A 25,583-nucleotide genomic window follows, 5' to 3' on the forward strand; every position below is an offset into this window, starting at 1 on the left:
CAATGGCCCAACAATGCATCAGTGATGTCTCTGAGCATCAGTGGTGTCTCTTCTCAGTGGCTTACAGCTCCAGACATCACATGCAGACGTGACAATGTCTAATGGAGAAGGGGCACATTCTCTCCCAATTCTACTCAATGAGAAACCCTTTCCTTCCTGGAGGTCCTTCAGCGGCCATTCACACAGATCCCACTGGCAAGACTGGATCCCATGCTGTTCTTACACCAGCCATTTCCAAGAGAATGAGGCCACCATAACTGGCTTAGGCCAATTGGTAGGACCCTTCAGGAGGCAGAACCTGGGAACCTAGGCAGGGCTCTGCCCACAGGAAGAAGCAGGTGAACGTGTGGGGGTGGCGGATGGCTGTCAAAACCCAATATACAGGGAACATTACAGGAAGAGTCACTTACTTTACAATCATGTCATTTCATAAACATTTCTTGACATAATTAGGGAACAAGAGGCAGCATGAAGGAGCACGGCTTCCCTGCCATTCCCCCCGCCACAGTGAGACACCTGCAAGGACACAGACACAGCCTTTCCATCAGCCTTCCTCTGTGGATCCCCCATCCACACTGAGCCAGCAGGTCAATGGGGACATGTTCCATGCTGTTCAGAGAAACCAGTACTGTACACAGTGGGGCCCTGCATCCACTGCAGGGGTGGATGCCTCAGCCAGCCCAGGGCTGTGCCGTCATCCCTGAGACTCACTGATCCTGATGTGAGACTCTCCCCGACAGGGGCTTCCAGGCATAGCTCTATGCAGGGTCATTTGTGGCCACACTATGACGTGGGCGATCCCATTTCTACACATCTAAATTCCCCAGGGCAGGCAGCATGTGGTATCTCACTCCCTCGGCTCTAACCTGGTTATGGGAAGTTGCTAGGTAACTGCTTCCCACACTGGAGGAGGCTTAGTTACCATGGAAAGTCCAGATGGGTTGGGGGGGCACAGAGGAAGGGAGCACTGGCTGGGGGTCTGCAGCTGGGATTCTGTCCCCACTCTCTCCTGAGCCCCTGGACCTAAGGGGAGTCTCTCAACTCCTCTGGGCCTCAGTTTCCTCCTAGTAAAATGAAGGAAAGGCTGGGTCACTTCTTGCTCTAAACCACTGATGCATGTGGATGGCATACCCTCAGTGAGCACTGATCCTCAGACCCCTCTTCGGCAAGGAGTGACTCAAGATGGGTGCAGAAAAGGAATGCATTAAGTTTATGTCTTAGCCTGGGCAACATAGCAAGACTCTGTCTCTACAAAAAAAAAATTTTTTTTTTTGAGACAGAGTTTCACTCTGTCACCGAGGCTGGACTACAGTGACGTGATCTCCACTCGCTGCAACCTCCGCCTCCCGGGTTCAAGCGATTCTCATGCCTCAGCCTCCCTAGTAGCTGGGATTACAAGCATGTGCCACCACACCCAGCTAATTTTTGTATTTTTAGTAGAGACAGGTTTCACCATGTTGGCCAGGCTGGTCTCGAACTCCTGACCTCAAGCGATCTGCCTGCCTCAGCCTCCCGAAGTCCTGAGATTACAGGCATGAGCCACAGCGCCCGGCCCTCAATTTTTTTTTTTTTTTGATTAGCTAGGTGTGGTACATACAGGCACCTGCCTGTAGTCCCAGCTACTCCAGACGCAGAGGTAGTAGGATCACTCGAGCTCAGGAGTTTGAGACTGCAGTGAGCTATGATTGTGCCACCGCACTCAGCCTGAGTGACAGAGCAAGACCCTATCTTAAAAAACAAAAACAAAACAAAACAAAAGGCCAGGCATGGTGGCTCATGCCTGTAATCCCAGCACTTTGGGAGGCTGAGGCAGGCAGATCATGAGGTCAGGAATTTGAGACCAGCCTGACCAACATGGTGAAACCCCATCTCTACTAAAAATACAAAAATTAGCTGGGCATGGTGGCACACGCCTGTAATCCCAACTACTCAGGAGGCTGAGGCAGGAGAATCCCTTGAACCTGGGAGGCAGAGGTTGCAGTGAACCGAGATTGCACCACTGCACTCCAGCCTGGGCGACAGACGGAGACTCTGTCTAAAAAAACAAAAACAAAAAAGTTTTATTTTTCTTTAAAAAAATAGAGAAACTAGCAAGCTTGTGTCTCTATTAGGATAAATAAAAGCTATAGGCCAGGCGCAGTGGCTCACACCTGTAATCCCAGCACTTTGGGAGGCCGAGGCGGGTGGATCCCCTGAGGTCAGGAGTTCAAGACCAGCCTGGCCAACATGGTGAAGTCCCGTCTCTACTAAAAATGCAAAAATTGGCTGGGCATGGTGGCTCATGCCTATAATCCCAGCACTTTGGGAGGCTGAGGTAGGTGGATCACCTGAGGTCAGGAGTTTGAGACCAGCCTGGCCAATGTGATGAAACCCATCTCTACTAAAAATGTGAAAATTAGCTGGGCATGGTGGCAGGCGCCTGTAATCCCAGCTACTTGGAAGGCTGAGGCAGGAGAATCACTTGAATCCAGGAGATGGAGGTTGCAGTGAGCTGAGATCACACCATTGCACTGCAGCCTGGTCAACGAGAGTGAAACTTCATCCCAAAACAAAACAAAACAAAGCAAAAATTAGCCGGGCATGGTGGTGGGCCCCTGTAATCCCAGCTACCCTGGAGGCTGAGGTGGGAGAATTGCTTGAACCTGGGAGGTGGAGGCTGCAAGGAGTCGAGATGGCGCCACTGCACTCCAGCCTGGGTGACAGAGCAAGACCCTGTCTAAAAAAAAAAAAAAAAAAAAAAAAAAAAAAAAAAAAAAAAAAAAAAAAAAAATTGGCCGGGCGCAGTGGCTCACACCTGTAATCCCAGTACTTTGGGAGGTCAAGGCAGGTGGATCACCTAAAGTCAGGAGTTCAAGACCAGCCTGACCAAGATGGTGAAACCCTGTCTCTACTAAAAATACAAAAATTAGCCAGGCATGGTGGGGGGCACCTGTAATCCCAACTACTTGGGAGGCTGAGACAGGAGAATTGCTTGAACCTGGGAGGTGGAGGTTGCAGTGAGCTGAGATCGTGCCACTGCACTCCAGCCTGGGCAACAGAGCAAGACTGCATCTCAAAAAAAAAAAAAAAAGTTATAGAGATTCTCCCTTCTGCTAGGAGAAATTTCACTTCTGACATCAATATTCACAAGTCCTGGGGCTCCTTAGGTCCTCTTCTGAACCGAGGCTTCCTAAAAAGAAAACTTAGGATGCAATGTGTGTCCCTAAAACACCCAGCTTGCTAAAGCATGATGTCCTTTCAGACAGGGTCTCCCAGTTCTTGGGCTCTGCTGGTCCTTCTGCCCCAGATGGAGCCATGGCACAGGCCCAGCCCTCTCTAGGTTGCTGGGACCCATCCTGACTCCTCCAATATGGGCCACTGCATAAGCCTCTTGGGTCTGCTATTTATTCCTTCTTTCATTCTGAGATCCAGCCCCACCTTCTTCCCTTGCTTCTGCAATAAGATCTCTGCCCAGGCCCAGATGCTGGGACCAGTGCAGTACCCAGCTCCCCGTTCACCTGCCTTGTTCATGCCAATCCCATTCCCAGAATCCATATGACATTTCCAAGCACTAGCTGCCATCCTCCTGTCTACACGCCCGAATCTCCATGATGCAGTGGTGGCTCCCTCTCCCACCATGCATGTCACCCACTCAGCACTCTGATGACCTTGTGCCGGAGCCCCTGCTCCTGCTGGCTGCACAGCAACCCCACCACCATCTGTACCCACAGTCACAGGAGGCCCCTGTAATCCCCGAAGACAGGTTGGACCCCATCCCACCCCCAGAAGCTGGTCTTTACTCCCACTTCCTTCTCAGTCTCTGCCTCCAGGGTCCAGTTTTAAGTTTTGGCCACTCCTGATCCCTCCCCACCACCATACAAACATGACAAACAGGGCAATGTCTGAGTGTGGCTAAGGACGCTGCAGTCATCATATCAGGGAACATTCTCCATCCCCACTCAACAACTGAGTTTTCTCCTGGCTGGGAGCAGAAGGAGAAATTCACATCTTTTACATATAGAGTGAGCCTCTCTAGGGTGTCAGGGTCAGTGGTCTCTCAGCTAACAGCTTTGCTCTGGGGCATTCAAGAACCTTCTGGCCCTGCAGAGAAAATCCCACCCTTGAGCTGTACACCCTGTCCCTCCTCTCCTTTCTAACTATTCTCTCTTCTCTCCTCCAGGCAATGTGGAGAGGTGGAAAAGTCACAAGCTTTGAGTCAGAAACACGTGGGCTGCAGTCCAGACTCTGCTACTTACGCTGTCAGCCTGGACAAGTTTCTTGAACACTCTGAGCTGATCTAGAGAACTGGGGATAATAGCAATGAGTTGTCATGAGAAGTAAACAAAATTATAGGAACTACTTGGTAAGAGCCTAGCAAGTGGGAGAGACATCACGACTGCTTTCTTCATTCTTTTTATTCCTATGGCCCAGGCCAAGCAACAGGGCATGAAAGAGAAGAAACTCAGCTGGGCGTGGTGGCTCACGCCTGTAATCCCAGCACTTTGAGAGGCTGAGGCGCGCAGATCATGAGGTCAAGAGATTGAGACCATCCTGGCCAATATGATGAAACCCTGTCTCTACAAAAATACAAAAATTAGCTGGGTGTGGTGGCGCACCTGTATTCCCATCTACTTGGGAGCTGGGAGAGGGAGCTCCCGAGTAGGGAGAATCACTTGATCACTGAGGCAGGAGAATCACTTGAACCTGAAAGGCGGAGGTTGCAGTGAGCCGAGATCGCCCCACTGCACTCCAGCCTGGGCAACAGAGTGAGACTCCATCTCAGAAAAAAAAAAAAAAAAGAGAAGAAACTTGGTCCATTCCTAAGGTTCCTGGCCCTCCCAGGAGTCTTGCCCAGCCTCTACCTCACCCATAACTACTTTCCATTTTTGGCAGAAACAGCCTCTTCACCCCTCCCTGCCCCACCCCAATGAGACTTGTTGCTGCAACAGCCTCCTTCCCTTTGAAACTTGCCTGTCCTGTGTTCCACCCTCCCCGGGGTAATCTCTCTGCACCCATCAAACTGATAACTTGCCAACACAGCACATCAACTTTGGGAGAGCTCCCCTCCCTCACCTCACCCACCCTTTTCCAGGGTACGCCTGTCCTGTGATGGCCACCTGCAAGGGACAGAGTGCTGAGGGTGTTGGCCAAGTAAAGGAATAATTTTTGAAGGAAGAATGCCAGGCTAGGCAGGGGTGTCAGAGGCATCCCAGGTCACTTCCTCTGGTGGCTCTCCACTGCTTTGCAATGCATCCCACCCAGATCAGTCACTGGCTTTACTAGAATGCCCTTCCCCTGCCACCCCGAGCTTGGGGTTCAAGCTGCCTCTTGGAGGTGGGGCTGCATGGAGGCAAGACATCTGGGCCACCCTCAACCCCTGCACCTTGCCCTGCACCTGCCCTCGACCCCTGCACTTTGCCCTGCACCTGCCCTCGACCCCTGCACCTTTCTCCTTCTTCGGTAACTGTGCTCACATAGGTCCCTCCACCTCCACCTAGGGGCCCCCTTCCTTTCTATTTACCTCTGTTCACATCCTAGCCAGCCTTCAAGGCCAGGGAAAAGGCCACCCCCTTCACAAAGTCATCTTTGATTCCACCCTCAGCCTAGAGCAAGCAGCCTTGCTGAACCTTCTTCTGACGGGTGCTCTCTCTGCCAGCCTTGCCCTAAAAGGGTGAGTGCACTCAGGTCCTGTGCCCTGGAATGTCCAGGTTCCAGGCCCCAAGGACAAGGCTGAACAAACACTAAGGAAATAATTCCAGCCCAGGCCTCTTGGTTGGGGTCAGAGCTGTTTTAAACTTTGCCTAAAAATATTTCTGGTGCTGCCAGCCATAAAGCGGGGAGGCACTCCCTTGAGTCAGGTGTGTCTGACTCAAAAGCACTCTGCCTCTGTCATGTGGGTGAAGTTGTTCACACAAGCAGCCCTGCACTGCCTGCACAGCCTGCCAGGAACCTCTGCTCCAAGACTCCCTGTTCCTGTGTGGCTACCTAGAGAAAGCAAGAAAAGACCCCATGCCTCCCCGAGGCTTCCTTCCTGAAACCTCCCTAGTCTCAGAACCTGAGCAGCCCTCTTTCTGTAACACTAAATGTCACTGGAGCCCACTGCGGGCTCTCCCTACCTCAGGTCCATCCCATGCTCTTGGTCAGGTGCATCCATCCCAAGCACCATTTTTATCCTGCCATTCCCCAGTTTCCCAGCCTTCCATGGCTCCCAGCTGAAAACAAAATGCAAACTCAGCCTGGAATTCAAGCACTCAAGAGCATCTGTGAGACAACCTGTATTTCTGGCTCCTTGTCATTTTCCCATCCCTGAAATACACATATATGTACATATTTACACACTGGTACACACATATACATGTACTTACATACACACATGTACATACACACACACACACACACACACACACACACACACACACACACCATGACCTAGTCAGTTGGTTTCGTCTGCATTTACCTTGAGCAGTACATTTACTCAGTCACTCACTCACTCTTCATCCACTCAACTCTCTCAGTACCAGGTCTGTTCTAGAGCTGGAACATAACTTTCCTGCTTCCCTACCATCAGCTACTACCTAGAATATCCTCCCCTGTCCCTTCAAGCACTTTGGGAGACCAAGGCAGGTGGATCACCTGAGGTCAGGAGTTCGATACCAGCCTGACCAATATGGTGAAACCCCAACTCTACTAAAAGTGCAAAAAATAGCCAGGCGTGGTGGCAGGTGCCTATAATCCCAGCTACTCAGGAGGCTGAAACAGGAGAATCACTTAAACCTGGGGGATGGAGGTTGCAGTGAGCCAAGATCATGCCGCTTTACTCCAGTCTGCGTGAAAGAGCGAAACTCTGTCTCAAGAAAAAAAAAAAAAAAAAAAGCATTAAAGACCAGAGGGTAGAACTCAAGCTAATCTGCCACGGTCATCTCTCCAGTGACCAGCTCTTGCTCTGGATCAATGCACATCAGGAACACACAGTGGGGTAGTTCTAACAAACAACCCCTGTGCGGAGAGTCTTCAGGTGGGGAGAAGCGCCAAACCCTTAGGCCTCTTCCTAGGCAGCCTTTGGATTAAACCCTCTCTCTTCCTGATGCTGGTCCTCCATCCGCACTGGCTGGAGAAAAGGCCTCCTTTGGACTATGCCTCCCGGGAGGACATGGATGCCGAAATCCTTCTTCATCTTTAAAGATAATCAAAAATGTCTACCAGAGCCAGGCATGGTGACTGAAGCCTGTAATCCCAGCTACTCGGGAGGCTTAGGTGAGATCACTTGAGGCCAAGAGTTCAAGGTTGCAGTGAGCTATGATTGTGTCACTGCACTCTAGCCTGGGCAACAGAGCGAAATCCTGTCTCTAAAAAGAAAAAAAGGTCCACTGTGTACACCCTACCACACATATGCATTCTCTCTCTCTCTGTGTCACACACACACACACACACACACACACACACACACAGTCACACTGGGCAACAGAATGGCTGAAAAGACTCATGTTCAATTAAGTTGTCTTTGGCATTTGGGTTCTTATTTCTATGTTCCTGTGGTATTTACGGCAGGGGAAGAGAGGAAACCCTACTAAGTTTTGAGAAAGAATTCCCAATCCGTTTGCAATAAAGAGGGTGAGGGGGCCGGATGCGGTGGCTCAGGCCTGTAATCCCAGCACTTTGAGAGGCCGAGGTGGGCGAATCACGAGGTCAAGAGATTGAGACCATCCTGGACAACATTGTGAAACCCCGTCTCTACTGAAAATACAAAAATTAGCCGGGCTTGGTGGTGGGCGCCTGTAATCCCAGCAACTCGGGAGGCTGAGGCAGGAGAATCGCTTGAACCCAGCAGGCGAAGATCCGAGAAGTGAGCCAAGATCACGCCACTGCACTTCAGCCTGGCGACAGAGCAAGACTCCGCCTTAAAAAAAAAGGCGGGTGCAGTGGCTCACGCCTGTAATCCCAGCACTTTGGGAGGCTGAGGTGGGAAGATCACCTGAGGTCAGGAGTTTGAGACCAGCCTGACCAATATGATGAAACCCCATCTCTTCTAAAAATACAAAAATTAGCCTGGCGTGGTGGCATGCCTGTAATCCCAGCTACTCAAGAGGCTGAGGCAGGAGACTCGCTTGAACCTGGGAGGCAGAGGTTGCAGTGAGCTGAGATGGTGCCACTGCACTCCAGCCTGGGGGACAAGAGCAAAACTCTGTCTCAAAAAAAAAAAAAAAGAAAAAGCGGGTGACCTCGGGTGAAAGCCCAGGGGTTAGGGCCTAAGGCCTGGGAACACCCTGACGAATGTGACAGTCCTGCCATCAAGGAACTCACAACTGCTGGGGGAGACAGACCATGAGAACACAGAGCCTGGATGCTCAGACAGGTCTAGCGGGAAGCAAGGAAAGTCCCTGCACCCGGACTTAGAGGCCCAGGAGAGACTCTACAGAGGGAGTGACCACCAGGCTAAAGACAAGAGGAGCCAGAAGAGTCTCCCGTGGGCTGGGGAGAAACACGTGGTAGCAGCAGAAGCTTGGGGAGGGGAAGAAAAGTAGGTCTGAATCCTAAAAGGCCTCAAGGCGCTTGGGCTGTAGCCTGCAGGGATAGGGACCCTTGGCAGGGTTTTGTGCAGGGAAATGACATAATGGTGTTTACCTTTTAGAAGAGATCTAAGGGGAGAATCCGGTTAGGGAGCCCAGTTAGGAGGCTCTTGCAAGGCTCTTGCAAGGATGTCCGGGAAGGGAGGGGTGGGGAGTGGCAGCAGGGAAGGAGGGAGGGGCAGTGACGGAAACACACCACGTCACCCCACATCACATCACACCCTAGCCCAGAGAAAGCCTCTTCTGGTCTGGTGGCCTAAGGGAAAGGAAAGAGTCAAAATGAGCCCCTGTTTCCCATGCTGGTGAGATGGAGGCTGGCTAGTGGAGGGCTGGGTCATTTTGGACATGGTAAACCCAGGAGGAGGGGCATGCCTGGGGGGCATAGGAGAAGGGGCTGACAGGTGCCATTTGGGACAAGTTGTGTTGGAGGTGCCTGGGGGATGTGTGAGTGGAGATGACCAGCAGGCAGCCTGATGAACTGGCATGGATTGAGGAGAGGGTTCTGGAGTTGAGCTAGAGTCATCCAAGCACAGGGAAGCGAGGTTGCCCACGGATGGGCGAGATGTGAAAGGCGGGAAGGTCAGGGCAGGGTCCCGAGGAACACCGCATTTCAGAGATGGACGAAGGAGAATGAGAAGGAGTGGCAGGGAGGCAAACAAACAAACAAAAAACAGGAATCACCAATTCAGAGAAAACAGTGCAGTGGCAGAGTCTTCAGGGGACTGGGAGCCGCTGTACCTCCAAGGCTGGAGAAGCAGCAAAGCCCCTGAGTCTGGAAGGTCTGTGGGGGCAGGAACTTGCCTGGTACATAATTAGTGCTCCATAAACAGTCATTTAATGAACAGATGAAAGCCGTAGGTGAGTTCCGACACAGGTGAGAGACCTCGGTGTATGCGTATTGTGGAGCGGTCGAGTGGATCAGACGGGAAGGTTGCTTAAGTCGTTCAGTCCTAGGATCTCTGCCTCTCCTCCCAGTGGGCCTGGGGGAACCCCTTCCCCTTATTCTCTCTCTCACCCTCTCTGGCCAACCAAGAATTTTACAGAGGCATGAGAGAGAGAGCCCCCGAAGTTTTGTAGAGATGCTCATGACACAGATTGCTACAGAGGAAAAAAGTCACCCCTGGAAAACTCAACTAAGAATATATCATGAAGTGGGCTATTTTGGGACTCAAATTACGCAAGAGGGCCTGGGAAGTGTGCAGGGATGAACACAGCTACAATTAATATTAACTATAAGGTGTCATGTCTTTATCTTGTGAACACACAGCCCTCAGTGCCTGGCGGGTGGGCGAGAGGAAGGTGAATCCCTCCCGCCATGTACCCAGGCAGGAGTTGGGTGGTTTTGGGGGAGGGTGTCTGCCGGAGGAAGGAGGAGGGAGCCAGGCAGGGTTGCGGGGAATTGCTGGAGGAGGGGCGAGTTCTCAGGAAGCCTGAAGTCACCTTGGGCAAGGTGGCCTCCGAAGTTGGAAATGTAACTACGATCGGGCCCCACCTAGTTCAGGGAAAGTCCAGAATCAGGACCAGAGAGACCGGGAGAGGACCAGGGGCTTTCCTAGGGTGTCATGGCCTCATGGAGTGTCCCTGGAAAAGAAGTTACTTAGCTTAATCTATAGGGCCTGTGCCTGAAAGAAATCAGTTTCCACTCTCTAAAAAGAGATTTTTTTAAAAAAATCTCAATCACGGCCGGAAACGGTGGGTCAGGCCTGTAATCCGGCACTTTGGGAGGCCGAGGCAGGCGGACCACCTGAGGTCAAGAGTTCGAGACTAGCCTGGCCAACATAGTGAAACCCTGTCTCTACTAAAAATACAAAAATTAGCTAGGCATGGTGGTGCATGCCTATAGTCCCAGCTACTCGGGAGGCTACGGCAGGAGAATTGCTTGAACTAGGGAGGCGGAGGTTGCAGTGAGCCAAGATTGCACCACTGCACTCCAGCCTGGGCCACAAAAGTGAAACTCTGTCTCAGAAAAAAAAAAAAATCTCAATCACATTGCACAGAGTATTTTGCTGGGCCGGAGGGTGGAAGGCCTGGGGATCAGGCTATGTGGAAATGCATCCCAGTATTTCCAGTCGCCAGTGGATCATCTTGAACTGGATGTCTCCCCTCCAGAAGCCTCAGCTTATTCATCTGTGACACCTCACAATAATCCGTTTCACGGAGTACTTCAACAGATTTGGGGAAAGGGGGATGGGTCAAATTAGATAATTGTATATTAAAAGGCCTCCATAGCCTGCAACCTCTCTGTGAGTGGCACGGTATCACTTATCAACCTGCCTTGTAAAGACTGCTGTGAGAATTTGACTCCCAGCTAAACTAAGAGAGTCACCAGGGCAGCCAGCTATCATGTCTGATTCCTCCGTGTTATTCTCAGAGGCAAGCGTGTTATCTATCTGTGTTATTATCAGAGTCAAGTGTGTTATCTAGTACTGCTTATCTATTAACTGCCTCCAACTGTTGGTTGAATAAGTAAGTCATTGGTACATAAAGGTGAATATCACAAAACAACCGCAATATTTCATATTAGTTAGATCTAGGAAAGACCTTTTCCAATGTGAACTGTTACTAAAATATTCTGTTCTGCTTCTAACCTTCTGTCCAACTGCAAATCACATCACATAATATTTGTGGTCTTTGAGAGCAAAAACCATGCCTTAATCATTCTGTTTCAATGTGAGCTCCGGGTGGGCAAGGACTTGGTTTTGCTCAGAGCCTGCACTTGGAAACGGGCCTTGCGCTTGGTAAGACTCCATGAGTTTTTGGTAAATAAACAAATGGTTTCTAACCCTTAACACAGAGCTACGCATTCAGCAAATGTTGGTTGGATTAATTATTAAACAAGGGGGATACTTTTTCTTTCTAATATCTCTTTCTAACATTCCAGACTGAGGCGGTGTAGCAGAATGGTTAGGTAGGCGGGCTCTGGAATCAGATGGTCTGGGTTTGAATTCTGCCTATTCTACTTACTGGCTGGGTGACCTAGAGTAGCTACTGAACCTCTCTGTGCTTCAGGTTTCTCACTTGTGAAATGAGGATAACATTTTTTCTCTTTTCTTCTGTTGCCCAGACTGGAGTGCAATGGTGCAATCATAGCTCACTGCAGCCTCAAACTCCTGGGCTCAAGTGATCCTCCTACCTTGGCCTCCGTAAGCACTGGGATTACAGGTGTGAGCCACTCAGCTCAGCTAACAATTTTTCTAATAGGATTACAGGGTTCATTTAAAGTGTACATAAAATAATTAGCACATAGTAATTGCTACTTTTTTTATGACCATATCAGTCTCAACAACCTTCACTGGCTGCCCTTTAACCACTGGATAGACCTAAAGTCGAATTATCCATAATTTGGCCCCATATCCCCCTCTTTCCAGTCCCATCTTCCCATACTTTAACACTAGCTGCCCTTTACTGGCTGCTACCTGTGCCAGACATTCTTCTAAGTGGTCTATATCCATTAACTTGTTTCCCTTCTCAAATAACCTAGTAAGGTTGGACTTCATTTTTAAGAGACAGGGTCTCACTATGTTGCCCAGGCTGAACTCAAACTCCTGGGCTTAAGGGATCCTCTTGCCTCAGCCTCCCATGTAGCCAGGACTACTGGCCCATCACTGCGCCCAGCTGAGGTGGGACTTATTGCCCATATTTCACTGATGATAAGACAAAGGCCCAGAAAATAAAAATAACTTTCTTGGGGACACACAGCTAATATTAGGAAAGCTGGATTCATTCCCAGGACTCTGTGATATGAAAGTTCACGCTGTTATTTACCATCTCTGATATCCTTGCCATGCAAAGTTTGGTCAGTGGACCAGCACTCCTAGCATTACCTGGGGGCTTGCTAGAAATGCAGAGTCTCAGGCCTCACCCCAGACCTACTGAATCAGAATCTACATTTTAACAAGCCCCCTGGCTGCACAGTAAAATTTTGGAAGCACTATTGTAAACCACTTTCTACCAGGGATACACGAGTACTAATTAAGTCAAACAAGTGTTCTCGTTTAATCCCTACACCAATGTGGGAGGTCAGGAGAGTTAAGCATTATTATCCCATTTTGCAGATGAGGAGACTAAGGCTCTGAAAGGTATCTTGAAGTGACTGAGTCCACATAAGCCCAATGCCAGCATAATGTTCTGACTAAACTCAGTTTCAAGTCCCTCCACCTATAATGTCTTCATTCCCTCTCTCCACCTTGAATTCTTCTCCTCCTTTTAGGCTCCACTTGAAATCCCTTCTTGCTGGACAAAGCCCTTCTTACCCAGTTCCCACTGGGCAGATTGCTCCTTCCTTCATATTCCCATAAGCTCCCTCCACATAGCTTTCTCTTGGCTCAAATTCTTTAAGAAATGTACACTGGGTGCAAACTGTGTACCAGGCACATGGTAGGCATTGAGTAAATGTTTGTTGAGCCCATTTGCTCCCAAAGCATTTCTGACTGTGTTTATTAAAACACTCTTGGGCCATGCCTGTAATCCCAGCACTTTGGGAGGCCAAGGCGAGTGGATCACAAGGTCAAGAGCTCAAGACCAGCCTGGCCAAATGGTGAAACCCTGCCTCTACTAAAAATACAAAAATTAGCCGGGCACGGTGGCAGGTTCCTGTAACCCCAACTACTCGGAGGCTGAGGCAGGAGAATCGCTTGAACCCAGGGGGCAGAGGTTGCAGTGAGCCAAGATTGCACCACGGCACTGTAACCTGGTTGACAGAGTGAGACTCCATCTCAAACAAAACAAAGTAAAACAAAACAAAATAAACAAAAAAAGCCCAAAGAAACCACTCTCATTACTCCTATCCTCTTCTGTGTTTGTCTGTCTCTCCCACTGCCCTGAGCTCCTGTGTGTCTCCAGACTATTGAGTCTGGCATCTTGTAGGGCGTCAAGTCGTAATAAACTAAGTGCCCTCCCATCTAAGGACACAATCTGTCTATATGTACTTAAGAGTGGAGCATTACCAGGAGTGAAGACACCTCGCTGCTCACCACTCCCAATCTTTGGGCTGACACAGGATGCCAGAACTGATTATTGTAAAAAAATATTAATAACAATAATGTGCAGACATTTGAAAATCTAACTCTCATTTTTTCCAGAGCATGAAAGGAAGGCCTAGAAATGGTAAGTGACCTTTTCAAATCCCCTGGGGTGAAAACCAGGTCCCCAATAACCTGTCGTTTCACAAGAAAAGGAGAAAGGGTAAAGGCGGCCGTGATGTCAGCGAAAGACCTCCAAGACAGGAAACCTTGCAGTCCCCGTGCTCTGCCTCTTTCACGGGAGACCTGGGCAACGCACACGTTGCTAGGCCTCAATTTCTTCAACTGTAAAATGAGGGGGTTGGAGGAGCTTGAAAAGCTCCTTCCAGCTCTGAGATGCTGCGCTATAAAATGAGAGAAATGTGAACCTTTAGTTGTTATGATCTGAAAATATTTTGAATGTGGAGAATCAAATTGTAGAGCAGTGCATGAACAACATAATATGTTAATGACTAAGACGATTGTATTTAATCCGATGGGAAACAGCAGAGCTGCTGCCACCGCTGCTGCTGCTGCTGCTGCTGCTGTGTGTGCGTGTGTGGTGTGCACGCACGTGCGGTTTCCTTCCTTGAGCTCAAACATATATTTTGAATCACTAATATAGTAATCATGTCTCTGGCAGCCTATCTTGCCCAAACACACACACACGGACAGCACACACCCTACTGCAAATTAAGGTGGGGGCGGGGGGAATTCCACTGCTGCTCTTTACATCATTTCTGTTTGGATAGCTATTTTTTAAAAGAAAGTTTTACAGTGAAGGTGTTGGACTCCCAGCCCAGAAGGGCTCTGATCTCAGAACTGGGACGCAAGGGTGGGGAGCTCGAGCTCTCATTAGCATTTCGCTTTTGCACACCCACTGCCCGCTCCTCAGCCGTCACAATCCCGTCCTGCAGCAGGCTCCCCCACCAACACCGGACCCTCGACGGGGAAGGGGTCAGCTCGGCGGCCCCAGAGGCGACTGGGCCAGAACACGTGCTCCGGACTCCACGTGCGCGGAAAATGAACTCGTACCCGCGACGCGGCCGGCGGGGGCGGATGGCAGCGAGGGCCGGACAGCGAACCTTTACCCCGCGGAGGAGTCGGGGCCGGAGCCCGCACGTGGGTCTGCGACGGCCCCGCCCCCTGGGGGCGTCCCCTCAGGGACTCCAGCCCCGGCTGGTGGGCCCTGCAGGCCCGGGCCCGACCGCGTCCGCCAGGCCGCCCGGAGGTCCCGGCGAGCCCGGCGGAGGCGGCGGCCCCTCCCCGCCCGACGGCCACGCCCGCGCGGATTGGCCGCTCCCCGACGGCGGGGCGGGGCGGGACGGGCCGGGGCAGAGCTCGCGGCCAGGTGAGGCGCCCCGCCCCTCGGCGGCTCCAGGTGCGGCTGTGGGACCTCGGACCGCGGCGGGGCCGGGGCCGGGGCCGGAGCCGGGGCGCCATGGCCGAGTCCCAGCTGAACTGCCTGGACGAGGCGCACGTGAACGAGAAGGTGACCGAGGCGCAGGCCGCCTTCTACTACTGCGAGCGGCGGCGGGCCGCGCTGGAGGCGCTGCTGGGCGGCGGCGAGCAGGCCTACCGCGAGCGGCTCAAGGAGGAGCAGCTGCGGGACTTCCTCTCCAGCCCGGAGCGCCAGGCCCTGCGGGCCGCCTGGAGCCCCTACGAGGACGCCGTCCCCGCCGCCAACGCCCGGGGCAAGAGCAAGGCCAAGGCCAAGGCCCCCGCGCCGGCGCCGGCTGAGTCCGGCGAGTCCCTGGCCTACTGGCCCGACCGTTCCGACACCGAGGTGCCTCCTCTGGACCTGGGCTGGACGGACACTGGTTTCTACCGCGGCGTGAGCCGGGTCACGCTCTTCACCCACCCGCCCAAGGACGAGAAGGCGCCGCACCTCAAGCAGGTGGTCAGGCAGATGATCCAACAGGCCCAGAAGGTAGGCCCCCGCCTTCGCCCCCACACCGCTGGGACCTCGGCCCCAGTCCCCTGGACCGGGCCCCACCTCCCAGGCAGGGCCCGGGGCAGGCCGCCCTGAGCACCCTCTGGAAAATGGGCCCCAACCCGCCCCTCCTTCGTGGGGCTGCAGTGAGGCCTGTAGAGCGAATGGCTGGGAACGTGTTTGGCAAATTACAAGGTGCTGGACAGATGTCAGCCGTCGGTATTCCAGCGTTCAGAGGCACTGGCTCTGCTCTGTACTTCTGAAACTTCCCTGTCCAGTCTTCCTCCCCAGGGAAGACTGGGGGCCGAGGCCCTGTGGTTAAAATGCACCACTCAAAGGTCTTGATGATAACCTACGTGCTGCCCAGAACATATCCCGAGCCGCTTTCTCATGTGATCGTCAAAACAACTTCAGGGAGTGGGTGGCGGTGACCTTCCCGGTCCCACCTCTGCCATGCTGCTCTTTGGACCACCCCTCTCCTCCCATAGTCAAAGCTGAGCTGGCGCCCTCACAGTCACAGCCTCTCCTGGGCCGGGTACTAGGCCCCAGCTGCCTGGAATGAATGGGGGACGGGGTATATTGAGCACCTACTGTGTGCCTGGCCCTGTGCTGGGCGCCTTGGCACAGCAGGTCACCTGACTCGGCAGCTCAGGAAAGGGCTCCTACTTAGCATATGTGTCCTGCTTGAGAGTTGGAAGGAGGGGCTGTTTCCAGGGTGGCTGGTGAGGCCAGTCCACTGTGGAACAGGTGGAAGTCTTTAATCTTTATGCCTTTGGGTAGGAGTCCTGGGCAGCTTCCAGATCAAATATAGGATGCCCCACTACATTTGAACTTCCAATAAACAACACATAACTTTTTAGTATCAGTTTATCCCAAACATGACATGAGACGTACTGATACTGAAAAATTCTTCGTTGTGTATCTGAAATTCAAATAGAATGGGAACGTTTTGTACTTTTATTTGCTAACTCTGGCTGCCCTACACTGAGATTTGTTAAGAAACAGCAGCAGCTTTTGGTGCCCAATTCAGAATAATACAACAGGAGTGGCTTGGGTTCACCACTCGAATTCCACTCAGTGAGTGAGGTTGGAGTCCTGGTTCCCCTCGAGGCTGAAGAGGCCTGAGGAGGGAAAATAGAGCTAGAAAGACCAGTGCTCAGGCTCATCTTCCTGGAAGGGGTGATCTAGGTAGTTGGGGTGATCTAGATAGTTGGCTACATTGGCTACCAGAAGGAAGGGTTAACTTTCCACTGCGCACATTTCTACCCTCCCTCTCTATAATTCCTCCCTGTCTGACTGAGTTTTCTTTGTATATTGTGTTCTGCAGAAGAAAAAGGCAAGATTGGACACAGAAGAGGGAAAAAGGGTGTAGGCGGCAATACAGGCTGCAGCTGGGGTTAGGGGTCAAGTCTCGTGATGTCATACTAACAAAGCCTCTATTTATTTAGCATTTAGTATGTGCCATCCAGTGTGTTAATGACTCACCTGCATTTTCTCATTAGCTTTTCACAACAACCGGGTGAATATGTGTTTTCCTTATTTTTGGAGAAAAAGACATCCGGATTCAGAAGTTTCTTGCCAGAGGTTCCATAGCTAGTAAGTGGCTGAGCCAGGACCCAAACTCCAAAGCCCTTGCTCTTAACCACTGTGCTACACTGCCCCAGTGTCTGAAATAATGGTGCAGTCCATTTAAGCAAGGGGTTTGAATGAAGCTAGCCTGGTCACAACCTGGAGTGCAGGTGGTGTACCCCTGTTACAAGAAGGGGGAGACTGGACTTCTGGCCACTGAGGCATCTAGTCCCATGTGGGATGACAGGACTATTTCCTGCATAGTGAGGTATTTTTGACTCTTTAAATATTTAACAACAGAAACTTTTAACAATTGTGAACCCATCCAATAAGTACAGGTTTAACCAGTGGTTTCCTGAGGGCTGACTGTGTGCCAGGCACTACCTAGCCATGAAGAAGATACACGGTGTGGCTTTGCCCTCCAAGAGCTTAACAAATGCTAGGGCTCTGCTGGAAAGAAAAGAGTTTTTAAGGCTGAATGTGCCTAATCTGGGAAGGCTTCCTGAGGGAGGTGAGTTGCAGAATTGGAAAGGGAGAGGGTCAACTGGAATGGGCACTGTTTCAGTAAGAGAGCTTTTTGCTTCGAAAAAGCAAGGAGGTTTGATTGGCAGGTAAAAAGAGCTGTCGTGGGGGGAGGTGAGTACTGTGTGGGGCCTGGTTTGGGGACCCTAAAACTGGGCCCAAGGCAGGCAGCCACGCCCAAGGAAGCAACAGTGTTGGACACTGTCTGTGCCCACCCAAGTATCAGGACCTCCGGGTCCCCACCCTTAATCACTGTCCTGCCTGTCTGCACAGCCTCTTCTTCCCGAAGACCCTGTGAAGAAGTTGGGACAGAGAGATTGACTCTGTTTTACAGGTGAGGAAACTGAGGCACAGAGAAGGAAAGAGACTTGCCCAGAGGTCACGTGGGCAGAGGTCACTTGGTTCTAGAAAAACCCAGCTTCTGCTCTAGGGACTGCACCTTCTGACCACTGCCTGTCCCCCACCCCCACGCCAGCCTGTCCAGCTGGCAGGCAGCCTTCCCTGGCCATTAACTTAGATCCTTCCTCCTCCCCTTTCGCCCTGAGGGAGGGAGTTTCCTTTGTTTCCAGTGAGAGTCTGGCTGCTGTGAGGCCAGGTGGGGCAGACTGAGTTGGTTTATGTGCAGGGACACGGGGGAACTGCCGAGGGGAGGCAGCAGGACATGCACACATCCAACTGTGTGCCAGAGTTTTGCATTTTATTTCATTTAATCCTCAGAATAACCCTGTAAGGTGTTATCATTTTGATTCCTGAATCACAGACAGGAAAGTAAGGTTCAGAAGGAGTTGCCCGTGGCTGCCGTGCCTACAGTCACAGGCCAGCGGGTGATTCTATACCTGGTACTCAGGGATATGGAGAAAGGAGCCAAATTAGGAGAACATGAATGGGGGGTGAGGGGGGAGGGGCTGAGGATGGGGACCAGTGAGGAAACAGCCCAGCAGGGGCCTTGTGGACTGGTAGGAGGGCCTTTGAGGAGGTCTGGCTGAGCGGCCTGTACCCTGGGCCTCTGCAAATGTCAGAAAGCCCTTCCCAAATCGCCATTCAGCTGTTTACTTGTGGGGCGGGGTTTTTTCCTGCTGTTTTTGTTTTGTTTTGTTTTGTTTTGTTTCCTTTTGAGTCATCTGCTTACCTGGGTGCCTCTGAATGAGGGACTTTGTCTACTTAAATTACAGGCAGAAAGGGCGTCTTTAGGGACCCAAAAATGATCTCCTGACCTATGCTACGCTAACAAAGAAGACCAGGGGAAGTTGCTGATGCATGGGCTGCTCAGGTCATCGTAACTTCCCCGGAGTGGACTCACAGCAAGACCATGTGTAGACTGGGAAACTCTTGGTTCTTATTTGCAAAGCCAGAGTAAGGGGACCAATCTGGATGGGATGGCAACTTGGAAGGATTGTGCATCCGTTTGGCCACTGGACAAATATTTAGAGGTTTACTGCATGTGCCAAGCATACTTTAGTGGAAAGCAGATACCTAAAACACACCTCTGCTTTTAAATAGCCTAATCTTCTGCTGATCCATCATCTAATACAGTCTGAGGAGTGCTGGACAGAGGGCGTGGCGGGAGGGGCACTAGCCCAGCCCCTAAACCAGGTTAGGGAAGGCCCTTTGATGCCGAGGACCTGTCTACAGGCATGTCTGAACACAGCAGGAAGCTGAGATGGCACGAAGCTGTCCGCCCATCTTGCGCCCAGGCTCCCTTGTGACCAGCGGCATCCAATTTTGAGGCTGCTGGGTGGATTTAGAGAACGTTGCCTTGTGCTTTGGGAACAGAGGCAAGTTTACCACATCCGCTTCTCAAAGATTGACCCTTGACCCCTGCATTCCTGGCTCACACCCAAATGCACCATTGACCCAGCTAACCAGCTCATCTTGGTTTATCACAAACTGTCCAATCTCCTTGGCACCTCAATAGCTGCGTAAGGCAGGGTCTTGTCTTCATTACACAGAGGCTCCCTCTGAGCTCCAAAAGGGTGAAATGACTTATCTTCATAGCAGGACAAGGAGGTTACACAACATCCCCAGGTCCTTGGTTGGGATTACCAGTGACGCCAGTGACCCCATGTGGATTGTAAACACAACCTAGGAGAGGGAGGCTGCTGGAGTAGGTAACCATGACTAACTAGGAGCTGCTTCTATTTTTATTCCTGTTGTAGTTAGTGGAAAAGGCCTGCCTGAATGGTTGAGGAAGGAGGGTAACCAGCCAGGCTGGTCCCTAACCCACCTCTGCCTGTCGATGGGTTTGTCCCTTTTCCTTCAAGGCCTCGCTAAGAAGCCACCTCTGCCTTGGCATTTTGTCAATTTAATTTTCAATCCAGAAGGTCCACACAGTTTGCTTTGGGAGAGTGCATTTGACCCTCCTGGATTGGGAACTTTGGAAAAGAGAGACTGGCTTACTCTCTCAATTTCCTTTCCGGTACCCGAACAGTGCTCTGACTGTCACAGGTGATTAATTATCTGTTTAGAGAATTGAAAACTGTCTTCTATTGGCCGCCTGTCCCTCTGGGGAAGCAGGTGTCTGGAGATGTCCCCATGGAATTGCACATTCCCTGGGGAACTCCTTTAATCTACATCGTAACAAGCTGGCTGGCAGCAGAGAGAAGAATGCTCTAAATTGGGGATAAGGGGTGCAGGGAGGGAGGTGCATCAGGGGATTTAGGGAAAGGCTCCAGAGCAGGAGGCATGGCTGGCTGAGGTTAGCAGCCTTGGTTTGAGGTCTGGGCAGCTGGTGGGAGGAGGATATGGTGAACAGCTGGGATACAGATGCCCCCGGGCATGGCAAAGTCTTGGAGTCATCAGCTCAACTCCACAAAAGACTCAGCTTTGCATATGGTGGGCCTGGCCCCTGAGTGGAGCCTACTGTCTTTCCCCATTAACTGCAAATGACATTTCCCTCATTCAGCTACACTGGCAAACAGTACCAAGCGCCTTCTCCATACCAGGCACTTTGCTGGACATTGAGATGCTGCAATGAAGCAGATGCCCCAAAAAACCCTAGTTTAAAAAGTATGTAATTTTTAAAAATGTTACTGGTTTTTGAATTCTGAAAGTCAAGCAATACATTCATTAGTCACCTCACCACCTTGTTTGAGAGCCGGTCCCAATTCTTGACTTGCTCCTAATACCTTCCTGCCTCCCTCTTTCCTCCCATTATCCTCCTCCCCTTCCATCTAAGGGGGACAATTGACTTTATCTAGAAGCTCCTAAGCTGCCTTTTAAAAGCCTGATTTAAATTCACAGAGCAAGAAGAGGCCTCTCAGGCAGCCCAGGGACCCACAGGCCCCATGCACTCCTAATCGTTCCACCCTTCTGCAAGTGGCCATGCCACATGAGCTTTGTTTCAGAGGCACTGGGCAGTTCCAGAGTCCTTGCTGCATTAAGGCTGGTGGATAATGGCACAGCTGCAGCTCCAGAGAATAAGCACTTCTTAGCCTTTCTGGGATCTTGCCCCGGCCTGTCCAGGTATTCCTGGTAAGCCCTGGACGAATTGGCTATTGGGTTCTGAGTCTCTCTCTTTTATGCTTGATCAATGATCCCAGGAGCTGGCATTTCTGAGCAATGGACCAGCTTCATGTCAAAAACAGAAGACAGACTCTGAAGTTGAAAGGTCTTGATTTCTGCCCTCATCTGACCACTTACTCACTGTGTTCCCTTGAGCAAATCACCTCCCTCTCTAAAGCTCCTGGCTGATAAAATGGGGAAGATAATACTGAGCTTCCTGGATGGCTTTGAAAAACAAGGGAGGGTGGGGCATGGCGGCTCATGTCCCCAGCACTTTGGGAGGCCGAGGTGGGCAGATCGCTTGAGCTGACGAATTTGAGACCAGCCTGGGCAACATGGCAAATCCCCATCTTTACAAAAAGTACAAAAATTAGCCAGATGTGGTGGTGTCTACCTGTAGTCCCAACTACTCTGGAGGCTGAGCTGGGTAGGTAGGAGGATTGCTTGATCATGGGAGGTAGAGGTTGCGGTGAGCAGAGATTTCGCCACTGCACTCCAGCCTGGGTGCCAGAGTGAAACTCTATCTCAAAATAAATAAATAAAAAACAAAACAAAAAACCAAAAAGATAAGAAAAACAAGGGAGAAACCATGTGTGAAAACTGAGGATACTGGAAAGTATCATACAAATGTTCATTATTTTAGAAAGTAACTGCTGTCATCTCTGCCTTTTTGCAGAGCAGGGGAGGGAAGGGTGGCCAAATTTTCTTCCCAGAAGTTAGGGAGCCCCACCCAGGAGACTAGAGGTAGGGGAATTGGGAGGGCCAAAGACCCTGTGCCGGTGTGTTTCCTGTTTCCACCTTTGAGCGAGACAGGAGTGGCTGTCCACAGCCCTCCCACCCGCTCACTGCATTGATCTGTTGGCCTTGATTTGGTGGTGGTGGGCCGTGGCTGGTAAGGGCAGCTTTCTGCCGGCCTCTGAGCTGCCTTCGGGAGGCTGTGGCGTTGGAATCCTCAGCCCAGGATCTATGCTGGGATCTGACATGGGCAGAGAGGGATAAAGCAGGAAGGTGCAGAGGCTTCCTTGTTCCTAAAGCGGGGGTCCCCTGAGGATGTTCCCCACACACGGTCATCCTGAAGGGCCAGACTGCTGCACAGGCCCAGCCTAGAGAGCCCCAGGGCAGCCTGGAAAGACTCCCCAAGTTCTTTTAGTTCTGGAGAACTAAAGCTTTCATTGGAACAAGAGGGTGGGGCTGCTGATGGTTAACCCTGATGTAATCATTGCCTTGGGCTGTGTTTCCCTCTTTGGGGAAGAGGGAGGGGAGAGTTGGCTCCTCTGAAATCCAATACTTTGGGTCCCTGAACCTCTGAGGATGGGTGTTTCCCAGAAAGTTCAAAAGTAGAAGTTGGGGCCTCAGTAAACTTCATGACCTTCTCTTGAAGGTTCACGGTAGCAAAGCCAGTTCTGTTGGGTGGAGGTCTCCAAAAGTCCAGGCCACTGGCGGGTGGAGGGAGCCCATGCGGCTGGGAGCCTGGAGCCTGGGAATCGTAATTTTTGCCCTGGCCATCTCTTTCCTAGCTCACTGGGTGACGTGGGGTACATCATTTAGCTTTGCTGGGCCTCTGTTTCTGCATCTCTAACATGGGGATAATTCTTGCCTTCTTGCTTATTTCCACAAATTGTTCTGAGAACCTAGTTCAAGGCTATGAGAAAGCACTTTGAGAAAGGTGAGTGATGCGTGCAGTAAAAGGGATTTCTCTGAAGAAGGGCTAATGTTGAGTGACGGGATCGGTGCCCTGCGTGCCATTTCGTTTCGTTAATCCAACCCTCAGCACCTTGCAAAGGAAGAGATATTTTCCCTGAGGCTCCAGGAAAGCATAAGGTTGCAGAACTCAGAAGAGGCTGGGGGAGATTCCACCCAGGTCTCAGCTCAAAGTGGTGTCCATCCACGGCAGTTGCCCTTGGGAATTGTCCTCTGGGGCCATCTCTTCCTCTAAAACTTGCAGAAACATTCAAAGTCTGTATGTCGCCAGCCAGGCCCTGGGAGGCTCTTGGGCCAGTTCTAGAGACAGACAAGTACACAACTGCCAGCTGGTCCACTCTGTGCCAAGGCTGGGGAAGAGGGTTCCTCCTGCCTAGTGACATTGAGGCAGGTAACACAGGGAAACTGGGTACAGGTAGTTTCTCCAGAGACCTAGATTGTCCTCTTTATGGCCACTTTCTGGCCCCCTGGGACTTACGCCCCTCCCTGACAGGCTGAGACCTTGAAGTGAATCCTAGCCCAGCAACTGTCAGTCCCCCCATCTTCTCACCCCCAGGGATGCTGCCTCACCTTGGCTGGTGGCCAGATCTGCCTCCCTTTTCTTAGAGCGTGCAAAGCAGAGCCTGTTTGGGGACAAGCTTCCAATCCAAGCTGGGGGAGGTGGGGAGCAGGGCAGAGAACAAACGAGCCCAGGGCTGCGTCCTAGCTGACCACCTGCCCCTGCTCCTGGGGCTGTCCTGAGCCACCCCCCAGGCTGAGTCATTCTAGCTATCTCTGCCTGCCCCCACCCCCACACACCATGCCAGGTGCCATGACCAGCTGGCCTCAGCTGGAGCTGCTGCCCTTCCCAGTTTCCTTGTTCATTCTCTGAAATCAGAGTCTGTGGACTTGCTAATGATCCCATAATCTTAGCCCTGGAAGAGAGCCTATGGCTTTTCTAATTATTAGTCTCTCTGGCCCAGGTTTCCAATAATCTGGAAACATATGCATGCCGGGGCACAGCTTGCACGCCGGTCATCATTCTGCTGGGCTCCTTGCAGTCCTGGCAAGGCATGTGGGAGGCTCCGGATAAGTGTTATTTTATTTATTTATTTATTTTTCAGCAGTGAGTCAGGAGATGGGGGTGCGGAGGTGGGACCCAGAACTCTCTACCTTTCAGTGGGCCATTGAGGACAGACTATGAGTTTCCCTAACTCACCCGCCTGGGAGGGCTCCCAGACGGCCTGGAGATTCCCTGCATTTGCTCATTCACTCACCATGTTTCACTGAGACCCAACTATGTGCCAGGAACCAGAAATTTACAGAGGAGTACGGTGAGAATTCTGCCTTAAGTCTAATGGGGGGGTGACAAAAAGAAACTAAATTACAGCACAGTGGTAGGGGTGGGGATATTGATAGCTATTACTTATTGGGCATATAAATGCTAGGCAAATGCCAGCCCTTTTAGAATTTTATTTTATTTTATTTTATTTTATTTTCTGAGAGGGAGTCTTGCTCTGTCACCCAGGCTGGAGTGCAGTGACTCTTATCTCGGCTCACTGCAGCCTCTGCCTCCTGGGTTCAAGCGATTCTTCCGCCTCAGCCTCCCAAGTAGCTGGGACTACAGGCGTGTGCCACCACACCTGGCTAATTTTTGTATTTTTAGTAGAGACGTGGTTTTGCCATGTTGCCCAGGCTGGCCTTGAACTCCTGACTTCAGGTGATCCACCCATCTCGGCCTCCCAAAGTGCTGGGATTACAGGTGTGAGCCACCGCACCCAACTAATTTTTTATTTTTAGTAGAGATGGGGTTTCACCGTGTTGGCCAGGCTGGTCTCAAAACTCCTGACCTCAAGTGATCCACCCTCTTCGACCTTCTAAAGTGCTGGGATTACAGGCGTGAGCCACTGCGCCTAGCCTATTCCATTTAATTTTTTTACAACAATCTAGCAGCTTTTCATTTTACGGATGAGGAAACTGAGGTTCAGAGAGGATAAGGTCACACCACCAGTAAATAGGACGCTAGATGGGAACTGAGATGCGTCGATTCTCAGGCTTGTGCACCTGTACTGAGCTCCAGGTGAACAGCGGCTTCCTGGGAATTGATGGCTGAATCAGCCAGTTGTGGAAGGGCGGGGCAGGCTGTGTACAAAACTGGAGGCCCAGGACATGTGGACTCACACTGTTCCCATCACTTGAATGCCCTCCTGATCACTTTCAATCATATGCCTCCCTGCACTCTCAACTTGCCTCCCTAGGGAAGCCCTCCCAGGTAACATCATCTGGCAATAGCCACAGAGTTATCCTTGCTGCGTCTCAGCACCTCCCAGGCAAACTGCCAACTCCATTTGTCTTACCCTGATAGATCAATCAAGAAATACCTCGACAGATATTTCTTGAGCCCTGCCTCGCTCTGTCCATGTACTTGAGAGCTCAAGGCTAGTAACGCCAACCAGCAGATGATCCTAAAAATCGCTTGTGTATCTTCTTTGGATTTTTTTTTAGCCACTGATTTATCTTTCTAATTATGTTTGGCTTTAAGCTAATGTTAAAATGAGCTTGCATTAGATAATTTTCACTAATTAACACCAACTTAGTGCCGGGAAAGTCATCCCAGAAGCTTGCCGTGGGGCAGGGAAAAGCTGGCCTAGGATCTTACAAAGAATTGCTCTGCCTACTCCCTGGCAGGTCACAACACGTGGTTCTTCACAGCTGAATTAGCTGGCCTTGCTCACATGGGTGCCATCTGTCTTCCTCCTCTGGAGAGCCAGCCTGGGTCTCCTTTGTACATACACCCTCCTTCATTCAACCTTGTCGAAAGTGATGGCCTCA

The 25,583-nt window shown here is 51.2% G+C and overlaps 1 protein-coding gene across 2 annotated transcripts in view; it reads left to right on the top strand.

Annotated features, from left to right (window-relative positions):
• The first annotated feature begins 14,904 nt into the window (after positions 1 to 14,904).
• The window catches only part of FAM83F (family with sequence similarity 83 member F), a 123,661-nt gene continuing 112,982 nt past the window's right edge, over positions 14,905 to 25,583 (top strand). For both annotated transcript variants that reach the window (XM_063603315.1, XM_003846127.7), the window contains exon 1: positions 14,905 to 15,476. In XM_063603315.1, coding sequence (XP_063459385.1) covers positions 14,988 to 15,476 — 489 coding nt within the window. In that variant the 5' untranslated portion in view covers positions 14,905 to 14,987. The remainder of the gene's footprint in view (positions 15,477 to 25,583) is intronic.

This window comes from Pan paniscus, chromosome 23, assembly GCF_029289425.2.
Source record: "Pan paniscus chromosome 23, NHGRI_mPanPan1-v2.0_pri, whole genome shotgun sequence".
In the NCBI taxonomy this organism is placed as follows: Eukaryota; Metazoa; Chordata; class Mammalia; order Primates; family Hominidae; genus Pan; species Pan paniscus.